A 21,622-nucleotide genomic window follows, 5' to 3' on the forward strand; every position below is an offset into this window, starting at 1 on the left:
ACAGGAGGTCACCATCCCAAAGACAGGGGATGGAACACTTCCGGCGACGGCCATTGGCGATCGCATGGAAGTAAGCAGTGTTCGCATCCCCCTGGAGGAGCCAATTCTGGCGACTCCGTTGTCGCCAGAAAACCTCCTCCCCCCGGTAGATCTCCATGAGCGAGTGTTCCAGGGCGAAGCGCTGAAGCCACTCCTCAGCGGCTAAGCCCTCCTCGTCCGCGGCGCGATCTAGCTCCTGGATCTGGCGAAGGAGGAGGTCCTTCTTCTGGCGTACCTCCACCCCGAGGTTCGCCCCCCAGCCTCTCATAAACTGGCGGGCAAGCTTCGTGCAGTGATGCCAGACATCAACTGCGTTGAAGACCCGCGGAGGGGACTCCGCGGCCCGCTCCCACTTGTAGCCAACCGCCTCCACAAACCCTGGCTGACGCAGCCAGAAGTCTTCAAAGTGGAATCGGTTTAGCCTCGGGGGGGTAGAGCCCCCCGAGCACAGAAGGAGTGGGGAATGATCAGACCCGATCCTGGTAGCCGCCCTGAGGGTGCATAATGGGAATTCCATTTCCCATTCAACTGACACAAAGACCCGGTCCAGCACACTCTGGACCGGGTCAATGCGGTTGTTGCACCACGTGAACCGAGCTCCCACTCTAGTGATCTCTCTAAGGGCGAGATCCGCAAGGCAGTCGTTGAACATCCTCATCCTAGGGATGTCCACGCGACTCGAGCTCTTGTCCTCCGGGGAGCGTAACAAGTTAAAATCGCCGGCCACCACCACAGGAGTGGTGCACCGGTCGATCTTACCCCGCAGCTCCTCTAAGAAGGACTGAGACCTCGAATGGTCCGCCGGCCCATAAACGATAATAACCTCCCAGCTAAGGTTAGATCGTTTATGGGTAACGGCCATGCTCACGAAGAACTCGCCATGCTCCATATCCTCAACCTCGAAGGTATCCTCCTTTACGCCTAGGAGGATGCCGCCAGAATGGCCCGAGGCTGGGCGCCAATGCCAGGCAAACTTGTCTCTACTAAGGCCCTCCAACTCGTGGAGGAGGAAGGACTCCTTAATCGTCTCTTGGAGTCCCACAATGTCCACGTGCTCGCGCCTAATGTATTCCTTCAGCTGTTGTTTGCGGCCCGGGGCCTCGAACCCCCTGATGTTCCAAATGAGTGAGAAGAAGGGATTACTCATCGGATCGCATCAGATTGGGGGGTTCCCCTATTGGGAACCGATCGAGCCCTACCACGTGTCGAGGGACCGGACGGTGGTCGAGGAGGTCTCCCTCGCGGCCCCCCCAACTGGGGGGCCACGTCAGAGCTATCCAAAGGGTTAGACCCAATGGTAGGCTCTGGACCAGACCCAGGTGCCACCTGCACAGGGTCAGTCAGGGAGGCGCTGGTCGCCCTCTCGCGCTCCAACTGAGCTCGAGAGGCTGCGAGCACGCCATCGTAGACCTCCTTGGCCTGAATTGCCGCCAGCTGTTCGACCCGCGGACCGCGTTCGCCCCTGAAAATCACACCACAATCCGACGCCACCTGACCCAAGTGGTCGAGCGAAGCCGTAGCAAGAACAGAAAACCGAGAACCCGAGGGGGGAGAGGGGGGGACAGAGGGAGCGGAGCGAGGGGTGGGACAAGTACCTGAGTCAAGGTTGCGGGCCGCAGCCCGCCTCTCCGCCTGCTCTGCAACCGTCGGCTCCATCGCCTCAGTCCCGGAGCGAGACCGAGCCAACCTAGCGCTGTGACGGGACGGCTGTGTGGACTGCCGCTGGCGACGCGGGGCCCTCACCTTGGCACCAGCCACGGGAGTGTCGGGGAAGACCGAGGCCGGCTCCAGGACTGAAGGACCCGGGGTCGCAGGGCCCAGGGGCGAGGTGGGAGTAGAGCCCGGGGAGCACGTGTAGCAGACCAGCCCTGGCGACCTCGGCGACTGCGGGGGGCACACGTCCAACCCCACACTTGCCGACGACGTCTCCTGGGGGAAGTTGGACCCGTACTCCATGATGGACAGGCCGTAGGACTCCCCGGTGACGGCTGGGGGAGCGCGGGAGATGGTCGCCCCCAGCTTGGCCGGCGCGCTCCTGTGAGACTGCGTCGACTCGGGCTGTGTCGACTGCGCCCCAGGTCTAGCGTCCAGAGCGTCGGAGGCCCCGGCCCCCGCACCAGGAGACTGTCGCAGTGGGGACTCCTCGCCGTCGCCACCCAAGTCGTCCTCCGAGTCTCCATCGGAAGAATCATCATCATTCTCGCCATCATCGTCTCGGTGTGACTGAGAAGGGTCAGGAGGAGGTGATGGGGACCCCGCCTGGGCCTCGTCTCCCTCCACCTCGACCGTCACGGTCCGGCCACTCTTCCCAAAGAAGAAGAGGGGAAGAGTGCAGGTGAGCTTCGCGGGGTCCGGGCTGAGGATCAGCATGCGCACTGGCCCATCGCCTGGGAGAGAGAGAGGGTCCACAGTGACAAGCTTGCCAATTGGCTGGGAGACGAGCTCTATGATATGCTCACTCCTGGCCTCCTCAGGAATGCCGTGGACCCGAACCCAAACCTCAGCCAAAGTAGCCACAGTGATGGGATCCACACAGGACGGCTGGACAGAAACGCGGATGTTGTTGATCGGCAGGATGGTCGTCTCGCTCCAGGAGAGGGCACGGAGGAGCTCAGCCGAGGGGAACGCCACTGCGAACTCAGTGGGAGAGATCGCCCTCACGTTCCACACACAAGTCGACTCCAACTGAGCGAGCTCGGCGCGGATCGTGTCGACTGTCACCTCAAACTGTAGCGGGGGGTCCTGCTTCGGCAGCACGGTGATGGTAGCAAGGTGCTGGGGGGTACTGAGCTCCGACCCCCCCAGGTCGATGTAGTAGAAGCCACTGTCAAGCCCGTGTCCCAGGTATTCGATGACCTCCCGCCGCCTTCGGCTGTTGAACCTCTCCTTGCAAGCCGCGGCTAGGTGAGAGGGGTCACCGCAGAAGAGGCACTGCGTCGGCATCGTGCAATCGGAGCGGAAGTGCCCCATCTCGCCACAGTTGAAGCAGATGTTGGAGGTGGGGGATTTCTCCGGCGACGCCGACACCGCCAACTGGGTGTCAGCACGGCCGTCGAAAGCCTGTCCCCGCGGAGGTGCCATAGGCGGGTGCCCAACCTGGCTCCCACCCACAGCCCCACCCGCAGTACCACCTGGGCCGGCTCGCTTCTTCTTCGACTTCCTCTTCTTCTTCGCCGCGGTAGGGGCAGCGGCATGCGGCACCTGCTCCTCGCGGCGCAGCGGCGAACGGCGGTCGCGGGGCGGCGAACGACCCCGCTCGGCATGCCTCGGCGCCTCGTATCTGTCCCGCGAGGAGTGCTGGCCGCGCGACGCCAATTCCTCCCGCGGCGCAGCCTCCCTGCGTGCACCCCGGGAGAAGGCACGCGATGAGCCGGCGACCTCCGGCGCGGGCGAGCTGCCCCAGGTCTTCTCCACGACCCGGGGGCCGCGCGGTTCGTCCCGGCCGCTGCCCCTCGGTCGAACCCGAGGCAGGCAGCCGCTCCGCTGTCGGCGCGGGGAGGGATGGCGGGGAGAGCTCCGGCGCGGAGAGAGGAGCGGCGCAGGGAGAGCCACGGCGAGGCGGGGGCGAGCGCCGTGGGGAGGTGCCGCGGCGCGACGGGGACCGGCGGGCCGGGGGCCGGTACGGGGCCGGCGGAGGCGGCGGTGGGGATGCGACCCGCACCCGCCGATGGTGCTGGTCCGGCGGCGAGCGGCTGGGGGAGGCGGCGCGAGGGCGCTTGAGCACCATGTCGACGAACGAGGACGAGAACGGCGGCGGGGGTGGGTGGACTCGGATGGATCGGGCGCTGGCGGCGTGGCGGCGGATCTGGTCGGGTCGTGCAGCGCTGGCTAGGGTTAGATCCCGCCCGCCCGACGGATCCGAGCCAGCGTGGCAGAGTGAGGGGGCCGGGCGGGCCCGACGGGCCCAGCAGGCCCACCCTCGCGAGCCTCCAGGCGCCTCCAGGCCGGCAACGGCCCAGAAGGCCCAGACGGCCCACGCCACGACGGCCCATCACGACGGGGAGTGGCGCCCGTCGCTCCCGACGCGACCCGAGGGGGTGGCGGCGGCGAACGCCGCGGGGGCCCCTGCGCCGCCCGTTCCCGACCACAGGCGCTCCGCCCACCGAGCTGGGGTCACCGAAGGACGCCGCCGACGGCGAGGAGATAGGGGCGGCTCCGCCCCGGACGAGGTCGAGGGCACGCGCCGCGCCGGCGAAGCCCGACCCACCGGCGGCCGGCAGCGCCCCGTCCCACCGGACGTCGAGCCTGGGGAGGCGAACGGCGAGGACGACCACGACGCGCGACGGCGAGATAGTCTCCAAGCGTCGCCACCCCCGGCGGCGTGCAGCGCGCGATGGCCTCCACGCGGGCGGCTTCCGCGGCCTCCTCGGCGTCCGCCTCATCCCCCACGTCCGCCCAGCGCCGACCCCGGATGCATTCAGGCATCTCCGCCGCCTGCGGGGACTCCCCTGAGCGCTCCGGCGTCATCGCGAGCAGGACACGGCGGCGGCGGGAGCTAACTCCGGCGGCGGCGGCAGCGCTCAAGGCAATGCCTTTCCTCCCATCGCAAAGCAGTCGCCCATGACTTGAAACTTTCAAGCCCACTTTTTTGAATATTTCAATTTTAAACCGAATGCTTGATGCCGCAACAGGCTGTCTGATTAGTTTTGGTGGGCTAACCAATGAACATTTTATCCGTAAGGACAAGCACATTCTTGAAACATAAAAGCTTCTAAACCCATTCAACTCACTGCCTCCATCGTAACCTTGGCAGTACGACATGTCCTCGGGTGTATAAGAGCCTATCTCTTCCTTGTTTCGTTGTTTTTTTTTAACAAGGAGAGCTCCGAAGGGCCTGGAAGCTTATATTAAAACACAAACAGTGGAGGTGTACAATATTACAGAAGACCTCATAAAATTGAGAAAATGATACATATGTCCCCAGTTTATGTGGAGAAGACCTCTCTGAAAGATCTGAAAAGCAATCAGGTCCCTCCCTATCTCCTCTGCCGAGCCAGAAATCAGCTGCACCGCCGTTGAGCACCACCGCGGGGACGAAACCACTTGCTTCAGTACCGACGTTGGGCGCGGCCGCTGACCTTGAAGAAGGCATCCGATGGAGGTTAAAAGGGTGCCGGAGCTCACCGGCTTTAACAGACGACACTAAGCCGTCAACGAGAAGCTCGCCGATGTTGCTTCCAAGTTTCGGAAATCCCGGACATATTGGCTACAGAAGCCAACACCATCGTCGCCGTCTTCATCTTCCTCCTCGCCGCCACGGTCGGCCAGGTTGATGTTGAGGACGTCGAGGACGCAGCGCTGCAACCAAAGGTGCTTATTTCCGCGGGCCTCGGCAGGAAGAACAGACGAGATCCACCCCCACCTCGGGGGGGGGGGGGGGGGGGCTTGGCGCGTCCACTCTTCGGCCGCCCACCGGTGCTGCACCGAATCACCAGGGGGTGGAGGCCCTTGTTCCCCTCTGAAGCACAACCGCCCGAGCCAGTTCTTCCCCACCCCTCACCACCTCGGTCGGCCGGCGGGAGAAGAGCAGAAGGAGAGGTTGTGCATAGCAGAGGAAAGGAACAAACCAGGGGCTTATTGATGGAGATTTCTGGGAGGGAACGGAGCGCCACCGTCTCCAACCGCCGGAGCTCTTTGCCGCGCCGCCGCCACCACCGCTCGCACCAGATCTCGCCCATAAGAGCTGGACACTACTCCAAAACCACAGCATCTTGCCGAGAACCCTAGATCTACACCTAATATCTACTCCGGCGCGTCCCCCTCCCCATCTCCGGCCGGCAGAGTCACCGGAGAAGGGTCGGGTTCGGCCCGGTTTTCCTCGGTCAACAGGCAGAAGAGGAGAGGTGGAGAGAGAGGGATCGGGGGGGAGTGAGCGCGGTTCTACCTTGTTTCGTTGTTTGACAGTTGATACAATACCATTATATCGATCTTATTTTCCTTTTTAGATCCTCACAGGCTCATACGATTGGTCTTATGTATTCAGAATTTCAATCCTATGCAACCATAATTCCTAAATAAGGAAACCGGTGCTTATTTTCCAATCATATATGTAAAGGTGGTGAAAGAAATCTGTGTAAACAGTTTTATGGTTCCTTTGTCGAGCAAAGAATTGAACGCTCAGATCGCTGAAAACTGATGATTTTGCAAAATACTTAATGCAATACAGTGATAGACACCGAGCAGCTAATGGCAGGACGAAGAAATATTCCCCAACTATTTTTTCAGCATTCACAGTATGGACCCCTACTGTACCATTCTCATCAATAAAAGGGAGCTATTTAAGAATGATTGTGTACACAATGGGCAACAGAAAATACTACTCCTGATGACAAAGCTTAGACCTGTGCCTGATTACATCAGAGTAAGCCCTGATGACTCTGAAACAATGAGTAATGTCCTTCTGATCTCTATCAAAGATGATACTATTTCAAGTAAAAAAAATGATAGTATTTATATGATCCCACGGACTCCAGCTGCCCAATATAATCATCTCCTTGAAGGATTGACTTTGATGCCTATTATGAGCATCAGTGAGCATATCCATTATGCGAAGATTTAGGTTCAATTCATGATTGAGCTTCCACCAAAAGGTTTGGCTGAAGTCACGTGGAGAAAAGACAGACCATTGTTTTATTTGTGAGCTCACAGCACAGCAAACGGTACTGCTTTGAGCAAGGAATTTTTTCTCACCGTTAAGTCTTTGATGTTGAGATTGTACTGAATAAAAAGCCAAAGAGGATTTATTTTTCTTGGCACAACCATCACATTTCACATAATTCTGCTACTCCGAGACACTGCCCACATTCTTATGAGGACTATGCCAGTCTGAAGGGGATATGTATCAGGCATAATCTTACGAGATCAACATCCATGTCCAGATCGAAGCACCTGTAGTCAACATCAAGTGTGGCTGGGAAATCCCAGTCTTTGCTGGTTCCATCCATCTTGAAGTACTGCCCGCCACCAAGTTCTCGGATCCGGGTGATTAATTATATACTCACTCCGCTCCATAATTTTTGTTGCAAATTTGGATATATCTAGACATCCGAATATGCGACAAGAATTATGGAATAGATGGAGTAGTGTTTAGTCAGACAAGAATATCAGCAATCTGCATTTTGTAAAAGTAAGAACAGAAAGATGATTCATCTAAGGAATATACGAAATAAAAAAAAAGTTGAAAACATGTCAACATGCTGGATGTCAGGCCAGAGGCAGGTGACCGGAAAGTTTAAATGAAACCACCAGAAGGAGGGACAGACATCGCTCTTGGCGGTAAGGATAATAGACGTTTTCATACCATGTGTTAATAAAACCCATGCAGCCAAACTCCCCAATGAACCAATCATAGAACTTAACAATAAGAATAAGGGGGTAATGGTAAGTTCTATTTTGTACAATACAAGGCCAACCATGAGATGGTCAGATAGCAATTAATTTCATTGAAAGGTGCAAAGCGATTGAAGAGCACTAGTGAAACTACAACCATCACATTTCACATAATTCCGCTGCAATAACCCGAGACATCCCCCTCATTTTTATGACGGCAATGCCAGGGTGAAGAGGATATGTAATGGGCGTAATCTTGATCCAAGTACTCCACGAGATCAACATCTCTGTCAGGATCGAAACACCTGTAGTCAACATCAAGTGTGGCTGGGCAATCCCAATCTTTGCTGGTTCCATCCATCTTGAAGTACTGCCCGCCACCGAAGTTCTCAGAATTATCCGGATGATCAATTATATAGTGTTTAGTCAGACAAGAATGGCAGCAATCTGCATTTTGTAGAAGCAAGATCTAAAAGTTGCAAACATGTCAACATGCTGCATGTCAGGCCAGAGGCAGTTCATCTGAAAGTTCAAATAAAACAGACATCATGAGGGGCAGGCACCCCTTTCAGCGCTAAGGTTAATAGACAACCTAACAATTAAAATGAGAGACTAGTCATAAATTTTGTGAAGTATAACACAAGGCGAACCATGAGATGATCAGATAACACTTAAGTTCAGTACTGAAAGGTGCTAAGCGATTGGACTATGCCAGGCTGAAGAGGATATGTAACGGGCATAATCTTGATTCAAGTACTCCACGAGATCAGCATCCCTGTCCGTATCGAAACACCTGTAGTCAACATCAAGTGTGGCTGGGCAATCCCAGTCTTTGCTGGTTCCATCCATCCTGAAGTACTGCCCGCCACCGAAGTTCTCGGACTTATCCAGATGATCAATTATATACTCACTCCATTCCATAATTCTTGTCGCAATGTATCTAGACATATTTTGTGAATAGATCATCTGAATATGCGGAAAGAATATGGAATGGATGGAGTAGTGTTTAGTCAGACAAGAATAGCAGCAACCTGCATTTTGTAGAAGCAAGATCAGAAAGATGATTCATCTAAGGAATATAGGAAATTAAAAAAGTTGCAAACATGTCAACATGCTGGATGTCAGGCCAGAGGCAGGAGATCCGAAAGTTTAAATGAAAACCACCAGCAGGAGGGACAGGCACCGCAGCAATCTTCATTTAAGGATAATAGACATTATAATATCATGTGTTGATGTAAACCCATGCAGTCAAACTCCCCAATGAACCAATCATAGAACTTAACAAAAAGAATAAGGGGGTAGTCGTAAGTTTTATTTTGTACAACACAAGGCCAACCATGAGATGATCAGATAGCAATTTATTTCACTGAAAGATGCAAAGCGATTTAAGAGCAATAGTGAAACTACAACCATCACATTTCACATAATTCTGCTGCAATAACCCAAGACATCCCCCTCATTTTTATGACGACAATGCCAGGGTGAAGAGGATATGTAACGGGCGTAGTCTTGATCCAAGTACTCCACGAGATCAACATCTCTGAAAGGATCGAAACACCTGAAGTCAATGTCAAGTGTGGCTGGGTAATCCCACTCTTTGCTGGTTCCATCCATCTTGAAGTACTGCCCGCCACCGAAGTTCTCGGAATTATCCGGATGATCAATTATATAGTGTTTAGTCAGACAAGAATGGCAGCAATCTGCATTTTGTAGAAGCAAGATCAGAAAGATTTTTATCTAAGGAGTTCAGAAAATCTAAAAGTTGCAAACATGTCAACATGCTGCATGTCAGGCCAGAGGCAGTTCATCTGAAAGTTCAAATAAAACAGACATCAGGAGGGGCAGGCACCCCTTTCAGCGCTAAGGTTAATAGACAACCTAACAATTAAAATGAGAGACTAATCATAAATTTTGTTTTGTATAACACAAGCCGAACCATGAGATGATCAGATAGCACTTAATTTCAGTACTGAAAGGTGCTAAGCGAGAGCATACCAACTTCACTTGATGAAGGTTGTACTGTACAGCACAAGGTGATATCCTCTTCACAAAAGTGCGAGCCAGACGGGCGAAGAGCTTCAGCAAAGAAAAACACGGGGGCTTCTCTGGCGGAAGAAGGATCCATTGGCCACGCCATGAAGTTGATATGGAAAGATTTGTCCACATTAAATTCATCCTTCATGGTTCCTAGGCCATGGATGATATGAAGCTGGTAATCTGCCGCAGTTTGCTTGGCATACTTAGATAATGCTGCGTCGGCCATTTCAACCCATCTTCTGTACCATCTTATAAGAACATTTCTTCTTCTAGCGATGATTTGGAAGGCCTCCTTGCACCGCTCCTGGAGAGGAGGATGCGGCAGCTCATCGGGTATTGGTGAAGGCAGCAGCATAGTGGAGAGGCGCAGAATGTCAGCTGAGGAAAGCCTGCGCTTGTTGTTGAGCAGCGAGACGGCGTCACGTTCCAGAGGGCATCACTGAAGAAGCGAAGAGCGCGAGGGCGGCGGGTTTCGGATGCCGCGCCGCCGTGGCAGCCGCCTGAACGGCCTCCGGTTCCGTGGGCGGGAGCAAAGATGGTGCAGCCCCGCGTGCGGATGCAACGGCGGCGCGGAGGTCGGCGCCGGAGAGGCTGAGGTGCCAGAGGGCGTCGTCGTGGGAGAGGCCGGGGCAGCGATGGCGCAGGAGGGCGACCAATCCATCGAGGGAGCGCTGAACGATGCGGGTGATGGCAGTGTCGTTGATGACGGCGACGTCGATCCGGTCGCCGGGGCGGAGGGGGAACGCGGCGGAGTACCAGATGGCGTTGAGGAGGATGTTGTGGACCGGGTGGAGGGCGCCGTAGCAGTGGCCGGCGACGAGGAGGCCGCGCGCTAGGGTGGTATTGAGGTCGGCGGTGGGCAGGCGGGAGATGGCGTCGAGGTAGTAGCCGCGGATCTGGCCCAGCAGGTTCTGACGCGGAGCGCCAACATCTAGAATCCGCCGCGGCTCGTCCTCATTGGCGCGCCGGCGGCGGCGACGGCGGTTACGCATCCTTCTTCCCCGTCGTTGTGTTGCGGCGGAACTAGGTAGGGCTCCAGCACTTTCTGATGGATTGAGATTTGCCCCGGCCTGTCTGCGAATATACTACAGCTAGCTTCAATGGCGTTTGTCTTGTGGCTGTGGGTGTGTATATAACCCAAATCTTTTGATTAATGAACACATGCATTACATCAATCTTTTTATACGTATTTAACACATATTTAATCAGAAACTCAATTTGGCACATGGGAGCACATGCTCCTACCATCGGAAAAACATTTTGAAATGTCAAAAAAAAAATCGAACAAAAATTTCCGCGCTTACGTATCGACATTCTACGTTCGCACGTACATCAAGTTTTTCAAAAAACCAACATTTTTGATAACTTGTGTGAAAAATGACAAAAAAAACGTTATGTACACTGCCTTTTTTTTTGCACCAACATTTGTCTTTTTTACACACGATAGTAAAAATGTCGGTTTTCCGTGGAACCACTTTGTAAACGTGTAGAATTTCGAGATGTACCTATTAAATTTTATGTCCAAACTTTTCAACATTTTAAAAGTGTATTTCAAACTGAGTATATAATGGATGAATATACATTTCTCTCTAAAACTCTATTAGGCAGACACTCATTTATGGCGTTTTCAACCGGGACACGTGTCATGGTAGTGGTGGTGTGGTTTTACGAGACCACCCGACTTCCTTGGGGAGCCTGCCTTTTCTTCTCGTCAGTGACTGGCCCGGAACAAGCAGAGCTGCTAGCTTGTCCGTGGGTTTGGAAGGGCGATTTGCACAAAAATAAACCAAAAGTGAAAGAAAAGCACAGACTGATCCTTCGGCGAAACTATTTCACTCATCTAACCCTTTTGTGTGGCCCGTCGACGCTGAGCTGGTGAGCCGATCCGACGTAGCAGGCCGTGTGGCGCCGCTCTCGCCGGCGCCACACTTTGAAAGTGTGGCGCCCGTAAGGGCGCCACACGTCCACTTAAGTTTGGCCGCGCCAGCCCGCCCAGCCCGACCCATCTTCTTTCTCCTCCCTCTGTTCTTCTTCACTCACAGGAGGCGGCCGGCTCTATCTCTCCCCCCCTTTCCCCCCACCAAATCCACCACCAAATCATCAGATCTGTCTGTGGAGATCGTTCCCAACTCGTTCCTTGAGGTAATCCCCTTCGAATCTTGTCCATTCATCCACTAATTTCATAGATCTTGCTAGATTTGGACATGAACCCTAGACATGGAATTTTTTGTGTGCACTCTATATTGTAGTGTATGTGTTGAAATTCGTAGCCTCATGTATGCATGTGTTTGAACCATAGATTTGTTGAAACCTAGATATGAAATTTCACATGTATGTGTTGAAACCCTATGTATGTATGTGTTGAAATGTGTAATATTTACCTAGGAAATGCATGCAAATGTGTTACATATGCCTAGTATTTGTGATGGAATAACTCATATTTGTTAGTGGAATGGGTATAATATGGTGTTTGATGTAAACATGTAGGATGGCCGGTCCTGGTGGCCGGCGAGGGGGTCGAGGCCGTGGCCCTGGGCGCCCCCGGGGCCGGGGAAGGGGCCGCCGTGGTGGAGCAGCAACGGCCCCACGCTCACCGTCACCTGCACCCTCCTCGTCTTCGCATGACGAAACGCTGCTTCGAGTTCCTCCTCCGCATCGACGACGAGCCACTCGGCATCAAGCGGCTACCGAACAAGTTCGCTGAGTTCGTCGATGGCGTCGAGCCGGCGCAGTTGCAGCTACGGGAGGCCAGCTGCAACTTCTGCCGCTGGACCGTGGAGGTCCTGTTCGACGGGCAGGGCAAGATGTACCTGCACACGGGGTGGGACAAGTTCGCCCGTGACCTCGCGCTCGAGCCCGGCTGCCAGCTCACCTTCCTCTACGAGAGGGGCGGCGAGATGATCGTGAAGGTGTTCGACGACACAGCCTGTCGCGTGCACTACCACACCGGCGAATCCGGCTCGGACACCGATAGTTAGAACTTAGAGTGTTGTGAACTCTATCTTCATTGCTACGTGTTGTTTGAATTCTATCCTGAATTGTATGAAACTATGTGCTACGATGTTAGGTATGATGATGTTATTATGTCTATGATGTGTGTACGAAATTGCTGTTGATATGATGTGTGTATGAAATAGTTGTTGACATGATGGCAGTTTTGTTGGAATATGGTAGGATTTTGGCTGGTTTAACACAAGTCAATGTGTGGCGCCCTTCCCACTGGCGCCACACTGCACTGAGTGGCACCCCTCCCATCGGCGCCACACATCCATTTGTAATTGGCCAAAACATACTGTAAGACAAATCGTCTGGGACTTAACCGTTTTGGCGAGGCTCTATGTGTGGCGCCAATGCTCGTCATACTCGTCATGCTCGTCATCTCAAACCATCATCACCATCGTCATGCTCGTCATGCTCGTCATCTCGAAACCATCATCACCATCGTCATGCTCGTCATACTCATTATCCAACGGAGGTTGTTGGGCAATGGGAGATTGGGTGGCCTCTTCTTGGCTCATGGGTGGTGGACTCCTCTCTCGAACGGGGGAGGAGGGCCGGTTAAGGTCAAGCTCGATACGAGCATCAACCGTCTTGGTTGCAAACAACTCCAAAGCCTTATCTTGTGACCCGGTCACCGTCTCTTTGTAAACGGACCAACGTTGCTCGGAGTTGATACGCATTGTCTTCCAACGGGTATTCCAAACCCCACATTATGCCTCCCCTCTAGCTCAACACCATCATTTGGCTCATTCCAATTCAACTCAACCCTCACTTGTGCTACCACCTCCGCAAAGCTAGGGCTAAGGTCAAACACCAAGTCAACCTCTTCCGGGTCCGGCTCTATGTTTCCCTTCAAGAAAGCATCCTTGTCCACATGATGAACATGAACAATTCTTTCCATCCCCCTAGCATAATGGGAACAACACATACACACATGTGTTCATTAGTTACCATAATCAATATAATGTACCCATACAAACTAGCATACTACCATTTCTCCTACTTGAACAACCCTAACATCCAACCAAATCCATCTCCACCCTCAAATCAACCAAATCCACATCTAGGGTTTCACATGTAGATTCAACCAAAAACACAAAATCAATGGATGAAAAGAAGGGGAACGGAGGGGATTACCTCAAGGAACGAGTTGGGAACGATCTCCACGGACAGATCTGATGATTTGGTGGTGGATTTGGTGGGGGGGAAGGGGGAGAGATAGAACCGGCCGCCTCCTGTGAGTGAAGAAGAACAGAGGGAGGAGAAAGAAGATGGGTCGGGCTGGGCGGGCTGGCGCGGCCAAACTTAAGTGGACGTGTGGCGCCCTTGCCACGGGTGAAAGTGTTGCGCCGGCGAGAGCGGCGCCACACGGCCTGCCACGTCGGATCGGCTCACCAGCTCAGCGTCGACGGGCCACGTCGGACGAGTTTGTGGCGCCGGCAGTACGGGCGCCACATGGGCATGTGTGGCGCCCATGGGAGGGGCGCCACACAAAAGGGTTAGATGAGTGAAATAGTTTCGCTGGAGGATCAGTCTGTGCTTTTCTTTCACTTTTGGGTTATTTTTGTGCAAATCGCCGTTTGGAAGTGGCAAAGGGGTTGGGCTTGGACAAGGCTGCTGTGGTGTCAAAACTGCATTGCGGGGGAAGGACCGATCTCTTGATGGGCCACTCGTGGAAGAGGTTAAGCTGATGCTCCAGGATTTCGCTGAAGCTGAAGTAGAGCATTGTTTAGCTAAAATAGGTTGCGTTAATAAGTTGTGTCAAACCTTGCCACCATGGTCTATTGTAGACTGTTTGGCTTTTGATTCTGCCAGTTTCTAATAAAGCGCAGCAAGTTAATCTAAAAAAAAGTAAAATGTCACTTGTTCGTCTTTTGTTTATGAGTACTTCGAATCAATTGTGTTGTCTATAACATTAACTTCCGAGTCGAGATTGTTTTTAGATACAGATCTAATTGAAATGCTCATAGTGTACTTTACATCCCTCCTTGCGGCAATACAACAGAAATATTGTCTTTATTTCAAGCTAAACAATATGATGAGATAGACACAAGGGGCGCTATATATACCGGTACCTAAAATTGATACTAGTACTCAAAAGACTAAGAAAATCAATATTACCAAAAAAACACATGGAATTTAATTTAAAATAAAGGAAAATGGCAGATAGAAACAAAATGTATCTCTTACAAAGGAATAGACAAATAGAAAAATAATCACAAAGACAACTACCTAGTTTGTCAAAGACGTTTGTATTAGTCGCCGTATCTAGAATTCCCAACTCCCAAGCATTTGGTTGGGTTATACCAGAAATTCATTATAACTTCATGCAATTTCAGTGGGATAAGTTTTAAGCTCGCTTCAATACACAACCAAAATTATACGTAGAATGTTCTTATAATCTTCATCGTGTGATCTCATTTTCTTTCCACAAACAAATGTCATTAGCCTATAGTTACACTACTTCTACTTCATGTGGTCTGTTGACCATTATATAATTTTCCTGAGACATGTGATGTACTCCCTCTATTTATGAATGAATGAGCGATGTTTTAGCTAGCTAGTTTAGCTTACTTAAGCGTCTTATATTACCATACGGAGGAAGTACACGGATAAAATTTTGAATCTTGCTAAATTGGAGATTTGGCATGATCACTTTGGTCACTTCATAATAAGGAATTATTGGCGATTCTGTTGGTCGCAGCTTGTTACAAAATTTCTAATTATCATGTTTTATGTGCACAGCATGTGCCCTAAGAGAATATAACTTTTTAGACTCTCACTTGAAAATTATAAACAAGTCATTTAAATTTCTTATATTCGGCGGCTTCTACTGGGCTATCTCACTTGAAAATTATAAATGAGTCATGTTCTACACAAGGCCACACAACACAACAAAAAATACCACAACGCAACACGACACAACAAAGCGCTCCAGCAGCCAAACAATTCACTAACATCGTTTACATTGTTGAGTACAATTCACGAACATTACCTGGAATGGTCTAACTAAATTCTATCAATAGGAGCAAAACTAATTGCACTATCACTTCTACACAGTGGGTAGATAGCCCAGTATAACATGAACGGAATACAACAGCAGGTTAACAGGATACGCGTAAGATATATGGTACTTGTTGAGAACGGGCGCAGTTGTGGGACACAGGTAGTATAACACAACCGAGAAGTAGGTCTTGTCATCGTCTTAACTGTGCAGCCCTTGCTATAGCTTGTTTTCCTACAGACTTGCATCATTACAACTTCCTGTTAGACATGAAAATCAACATCAGAATATGCCCTTGCAGACCCCGAAACATCCGTGGAACCACTCTTGTAGACAGCCATATAGGCAGAAGCAGCCGAATATTCCCTACTTGCAGCAAGTCGCCAAGACTCAAGAGAATGAATCCTCTTCCACCGTAAGCAACGGCATATTCCGCATGGAATTCCAGAGAGCGATTGACTCAACCATGGCCTGAATTCTCCTATGAACTCAACCGTGAGATGATCAGATTCATGAATAGCACTTGATTTTAGTACTGAAAAGTGCAAAGCGGTTGGAGGTCAAGAGCATACCAGATTCACTTGGTGATGGCTGCAAGGTAATCGACTCTTCACAGAAGTCAGAACCAGGCAGACCACGAGCTTCAGCAAAGAAAAACACAGGAGCTTCTCCAGAAAGAAGGATCCCTTGGCCACACCATGAAATTGATTCGGTACGATCCACAGTTTTGCAAGGAATCCACTAGAAACTAGAGAATACAGCTTAATCACCTCCCACAACAGTGTGGTTACAAGGAACGCACTAAAAACTAGAGAATACAGCTTTACAGCTTAAGCACCTCCCAAATCAACATGGTTACCAGGAATCTGCTAGTTACAATATACTTCTACTCGTATTGTAGCACCTGGAAGAATGCGGAATGCAAACTACCAGATGTGTATCAGAACTACATGACGTAATTATCAGCTTAGCATGGGTGATTAACAAAAATCCACAGGCAACAAGGGTAAAGATATATTAAAAGCATAATTCCAAAGACAGAGCATCTCTATAAGAAAAGGCTCACAGCATGTTCTTCGATCATAAAGTGGGTATAGATAGCCCAGTAGAATATGAATGAAGCACTTCTGCAACACAACAGGTTAACATGATACGCATAACATCTACAGTAATTTTTGGAGAATGGCGGAGTTGTGCTATCATTCAAATGACAACCGAGATGTAGTCTTGTCATCGCCTTAGCTCTGCTCCCTAATGGCCTAATGTATAGCTTATTTTCCTACAGACTTACATCATCAAACCTTCCTGTCAGGATACCAAAATCAACATCATAGTATGGCCTTGCAGTCCCCAAAACATCTGTAGAACCACCCTTGTCACAAGTAGCTATATCATCCAAGTGTTTTGCAAAAACACTGTCTCTCTCAGCATCAAAAAAGATGTAGTCGACATCCAATGGATTTGGAAAATCACCATCATTGTCAACATCATCCACTTGGAAGTCCCGGCCACCAAGGTATTCATCATAGGTGGGGTGCACAATCTTCTTTTTGTTAGTCTCACAAGCAAAGCAACTCCCTATATTTACAAAAGGCAGCATTGCAAAATAAGGTGAGTAAAGATTGCTCAACAAACCTTGCTAAAAAATCTACAAAATAAGGTCAGTATTTCAAACACACATAATAAGAAAAAATCACACCAAGCAAACAACATAATCAGATATTCCCGAAAAAAAAGGGCATATTCTGGATGTGCAGAATGAGGCAATTCCCAGAAAGTGCCTTTGTAGATAGTGGAATAAGCAGGACTTATTTTAAGTAACAGTGTTAATAAGCACATAACAACAAGAAATTGTATTTAAGTAATGCTAGAAGTCGTCACTGCATAACTACAATCAAAGCAGTTAAAACTTATCATGAACACATAAGCAGTGTAACAAGCACAGAAAAAGAATCTGCTTAGAATGCTCATAGTAGGGAGGATTTCCACGATCTCCAGCTGTTTGTAGTGCATGGTGGCTACTAAGCCAAACAGACCATGTATGTATTTAAGCCATGGAAATTTTGATGTCGAAAACTGGAATTGAGAAAATACCTATTTCTCTTAACGGATCAACTACCACACACAAGCGGATACTGCTGTCATCCAAAGCTGGAACAAGTGCCTCCGTGAAGAAGAGGCGAGGGGCACCTAACACAGAACCAGATTCCTGACGATGCGCAAAGAAATTGATGTGGTAGCAGTTATCCATTCTCTCTTTCTTCAGCAGATTCACACCACACACTGAATGAAGAACAAACTGTTCCCCGGATTGTAGTGCGTACTTGCGCAATGCCACTGTCACGACTTTGAGCACTATCTCTTGTGTGTCCTTGAACAGTTTCCTGTGGGATGCGATTACATCAAGAACTCCTGGGCTGACCATTAAGTGAGGCTGCAGAAGATCGTTTGGCAAGTCAAGAACTAGTGATTTGTTAAGGCGCTCGATGTCCATAGGTGAAAGCATGTGTGTCGAGCGCAGAAACAGGACAATGTCTCGTTTTACAGTGGGCAGCACCGACGATGAGAACAGCCCAAAGGCGGCCGGGTTGGGGTGGCGTGCGGCCTGGGCGGCCGCCTGGAAGGTGCCATGGGCCTGAGACCCCATCGCTCTCTGTGCGCTGGATCTGCTGGTCCGGTCCGCCAGGGCGACGGCGGCGGACAGATCGGCGTCGGCGGACATTAGGTTCCACAGCGCGTCGCCGGTGGAGAGGTGGGGACAGAAGAGGCGGAGGGAAGCCACCAGCCCGTCGAGAGAGCGGTGGCACGCGCGGACGACGCCGTCGTTGCTGATCATGTGGGCATCGATCTGGTCGGCGTCGCGGAGGGGGAAGGCGGCGGCGTACCAGATGGAGCTGAGGAGGATGTTGTGGACGGGGTGGAGGGGCCCGTAGCAGTGGCCCGCGACGAGGAGACCGCGCGCGAGGGTGGCCCGGAGGTCGGCCGCCGGCAGCCGCGAGATGGCCTCCAGGTAGTAGCGGTGGATGAGGCTCAACAAACTCCTCCTCATGGCGCTCATGTCCACCTGCGCCCAGGCCTCCTCCTCCGTCGCCTCCCCCGCCGGCGCCATGGACGGTGGGGTTCTGCGCGCGGCGGTGCGACCGAGGGTTTACACCGGAGAGCGGCCGTCCAGTCGGTTGCTTCCGTCAGAGTCGGACGCAGAGAGCCGAGATGCCGTTCGTGTCAAAAATAATAGAACTACCTCCACTTTAAAATTTTAAAAATAGGTAGTATTTCATTTTTATCTAGATACAGACGTATCTAAATGCATTTTCTAGAGATATCTAACTGATTTTTTAGGTATAGATACATTCATATTTAGAAATAGCTGAGACGTCTATTTTTAGACAGAGAGACTAGATAATAGTGGTTCAATTTTTTTATGAAAAAGAATATACGGTAAAGTCTATCTCCTTTTGCCATAGAAATGAAAAAGGAACTTGCTCTATCCATAAAGGGATATTGCAAGTTTATTTAAGGACAAATCTTGGGATAAGGCGTTTTGCCCCGTAGGTGTAGATACACCTATTAGGAAAAGTAAAATTTAAATTTATTTCAAAATGTTAAAAAATCGAATAAAATTCCTCGTCGTGCATCCGAACATCCTATGTTGCCTCATGAAAGTTTTGCGGGAAAAAAGTTTATGTTGCCTATGTAAAAAAGACAAATAAATGTCTCGTAAAAGACAAATAAATGTCTCGTAAAAAACATTTTTGAAGCACCAGAAATTCTCTTTTTTGCACAGGCCATAGAAAATAATATTTTTTCGCGACACTTTATGTGCAGGTATAGAATATGTGAAAGTACACCCCGAATTTATTTTCAAAACTTTTAGACATTTTGAAATATGTTTTTTCAGTAATAGGTGCATCTACACCTATGAGCCAAAATGGACTTCCGCAAATCTTGAGTATTTTTTATAAATGGAAGGAGTATAAGCTTTGTAGTCTGTTTAAGATACCTATTATTATTTCAATTTCAACGGATCCCGGCTTCACTACTAAAATCATAGGCTACTACTTAGGTTCTAGCCACCGGGCACACACGATTAAGACAAGTTATAGGTAATCTAGATATTAACATGTGGCTACATGTAATATCAACTAAGTAGTTCGATAACACAATATTATTGATCGAGAAAACAGACGATTGTGGTAAGTAGCTATGTTATCTGAATTAACTCATGTGTGATGAAATATGTACGATTTTGGTGTGATGAAAAGGAGGTGATTACAAATGCATGTAGGTGTGATTAGCGACAAATAGGCTTGCATGCCATATCTTATGGTATGTTTCTGTAGTTCTTCCAATTGCCCTCTCTTGTTGATATACATAGCATGCCCTCATTTGTGTTTGGCAGTAGTGGTTTTTTGCTCAATTTTTACATGTTGTTGACAAACCAAGTGTATGTTGGATGTATTTAATTAATTTTTACATATATTTTTGTCTCTGTTGCAGGTTTTTTATGTTGACTCTCTTGAAACTGATGCTCTAGTTGCATGAATGCACGGTACCCCTGTTAGAAAAACACTTTCGTAAAATGGGTTCTTTCACCGCATATCCACCCTATAAAATTGTATTTTACCTGTTGATGCACTCTCTGTGAGATAGTACCAAATGTTGTAGCACCGCCACCGCATACACAAACAACAATATATATAGTCCCGAAGGGAGAGCCGCGCTAGACTGTACTGTACAGCACTAGATGATGTCCCCTTCAAAAAAATCAGAGCCAGGAGGACGATGAACTTCAGAACAGAAAAACACAGGTAGAAGAAGAAGGATCCTTAGCACCGATATATAGACAAGATGAATCGAACCTTGCATCAAGTGTTGGCCGGAGATGGGCTCGCCGCCGGTTGGCCGGAGATCTTCGTGTGGCCTGCCATGGCGCTTGCTATCCTCTCCTCTCCTCTTCAAGCAAGAGTCAAAGTCTAAGTCATAGTCACACGCGCAATCCGCAGGCAGTCCGTGATAATGGCCTTCTACTTATAGAGCTAGCCAGGGCATGTTTGAAGTTTTTGAGGTAAAATTAGCTAAGAGCGGGAAGGATTCAGTTCGGTTCTCTCCTCTAGTTGCATGATGGAGTGGGACGGCTGAGATTTTTCTGGGGTCACGGATCGGTGACATGGCAGCTGGACTCCTTGGATGAAACAAAACACATCGTAAAACTAAGACATGTCCCATTTAATACGTATTGAATAAAAATATTATTTTTTATAAGGGATAGTCAATGAGATTTTGTTCAGTGACACGACACCTCGAACGAAACAGTAAGCAGCGTAATGAGGCATGCCCCATTCAATAGGTACTCCATGAAAAGATATTTAATTACGGAGGGATTGTTGGCTTCCGGATCACTAAACGTTGCCTCCTATCGCTCAGATCCATGCATGGGCTTGATCCTCAGGAATGGGAGGCTACGTTGTGGCCAGATCGACCTTAGCGTCCAGATCGACCTTAGCATCTTTATGTTTTCTTGCCTTGAATTAACATTTCCGTTGCATCACTATGACATCTCAATGTACTCGAAACCCTGCAACTCCAAACTATGTACACATGTAAAAGAAAAAATATCAATATAACAATGTTCATCTTCTGTAGCTTAACAAATATTCATATATATCCACTTCAAAAGACAGGTGCAACTCAATAACAAATTGGTAGCGTTTCGTGAAAGAAAATGCCATATATATACTTCATAACACAATTGCCACTCTACTTCAAAGCAGATGCACTTAACTAATATACGACTAAAGGCCCAGATCAACATGCTATCTACCAACAATTTTGTCTTCTATCTCGCCCGTGTCTGCTCCAACCGCACTTCACTCCATTGACGTCCGGTTCACGCCAACACCGCCCACCGCTGGTCTCTTGTTTCTCATCTTCCGCATGCTCCTATCACACTGTTGAAGATAATCATTGTGCTTCTATCCGCTGCAGCTCGAGGTATCCAAATGTTGTTCAGAAAAGAGCACTTCAGTTGCAGCTGCTAAATGTACAAAATATTATTCAGAAAGTATGCATATACAAATATTCATCTGTGTAACATGTTTGTTCCTAGCTAGCTACAGAGAATATAGATGCCCAGGTGATATAGACAAAAAAAAATACCCCAAATACATTGTCACGCACCATTTGTACAACACAAAAGATTCAGCCTATTTATCT

At 49.7% G+C, this 21,622-nt stretch overlaps 1 protein-coding gene and 1 non-coding gene across 3 annotated transcripts; both read right to left on the bottom strand.

Moving 5' to 3' along the window:
- Positions 1-7,376: 7,376 nt before the first annotated feature.
- LOC127344217 (uncharacterized) lies at positions 7,377-10,495 on the bottom strand. The gene is made up of 2 exons (XR_011756098.1): positions 9,364-10,495; positions 7,377-9,068 (listed from the first exon to the last, which is right to left on the bottom strand). It is a non-coding gene; the product is annotated as an uncharacterized protein (transcript).
- A 4,829-nt stretch (positions 10,496-15,324) lies between these two features.
- LOC127344216 (uncharacterized) lies at positions 15,325-18,640 on the bottom strand. 2 transcript variants are annotated; one of them, XR_011756099.1, is made up of 3 exons: positions 17,504-18,640; positions 15,982-16,987; positions 15,325-15,890 (listed from the first exon to the last, which is right to left on the bottom strand). XR_011756099.1 is itself a non-coding variant. In XM_051370435.2 (2 exons), exons 1-2 carry the CDS (start codon positions 18,516-18,518, stop codon positions 16,689-16,691), a joined length of 1,314 nt encoding a protein of 437 aa, XP_051226395.1. In that variant the 5' UTR covers positions 18,519-18,640; the 3' UTR covers positions 15,325-16,688. The 2 variants fall into 2 exon arrangements, 1 of the variants encoding a protein (XP_051226395.1); XM_051370435.2 differs by having other exon boundaries at positions 15,325-16,987.
- Positions 18,641-21,622: the final 2,982 nt, after the last annotated feature.

This window comes from Lolium perenne, chromosome 3, assembly GCF_019359855.2.
Source record: "Lolium perenne isolate Kyuss_39 chromosome 3, Kyuss_2.0, whole genome shotgun sequence".
NCBI classification, from domain to species: domain Eukaryota; kingdom Viridiplantae; phylum Streptophyta; class Magnoliopsida; order Poales; family Poaceae; genus Lolium; species Lolium perenne.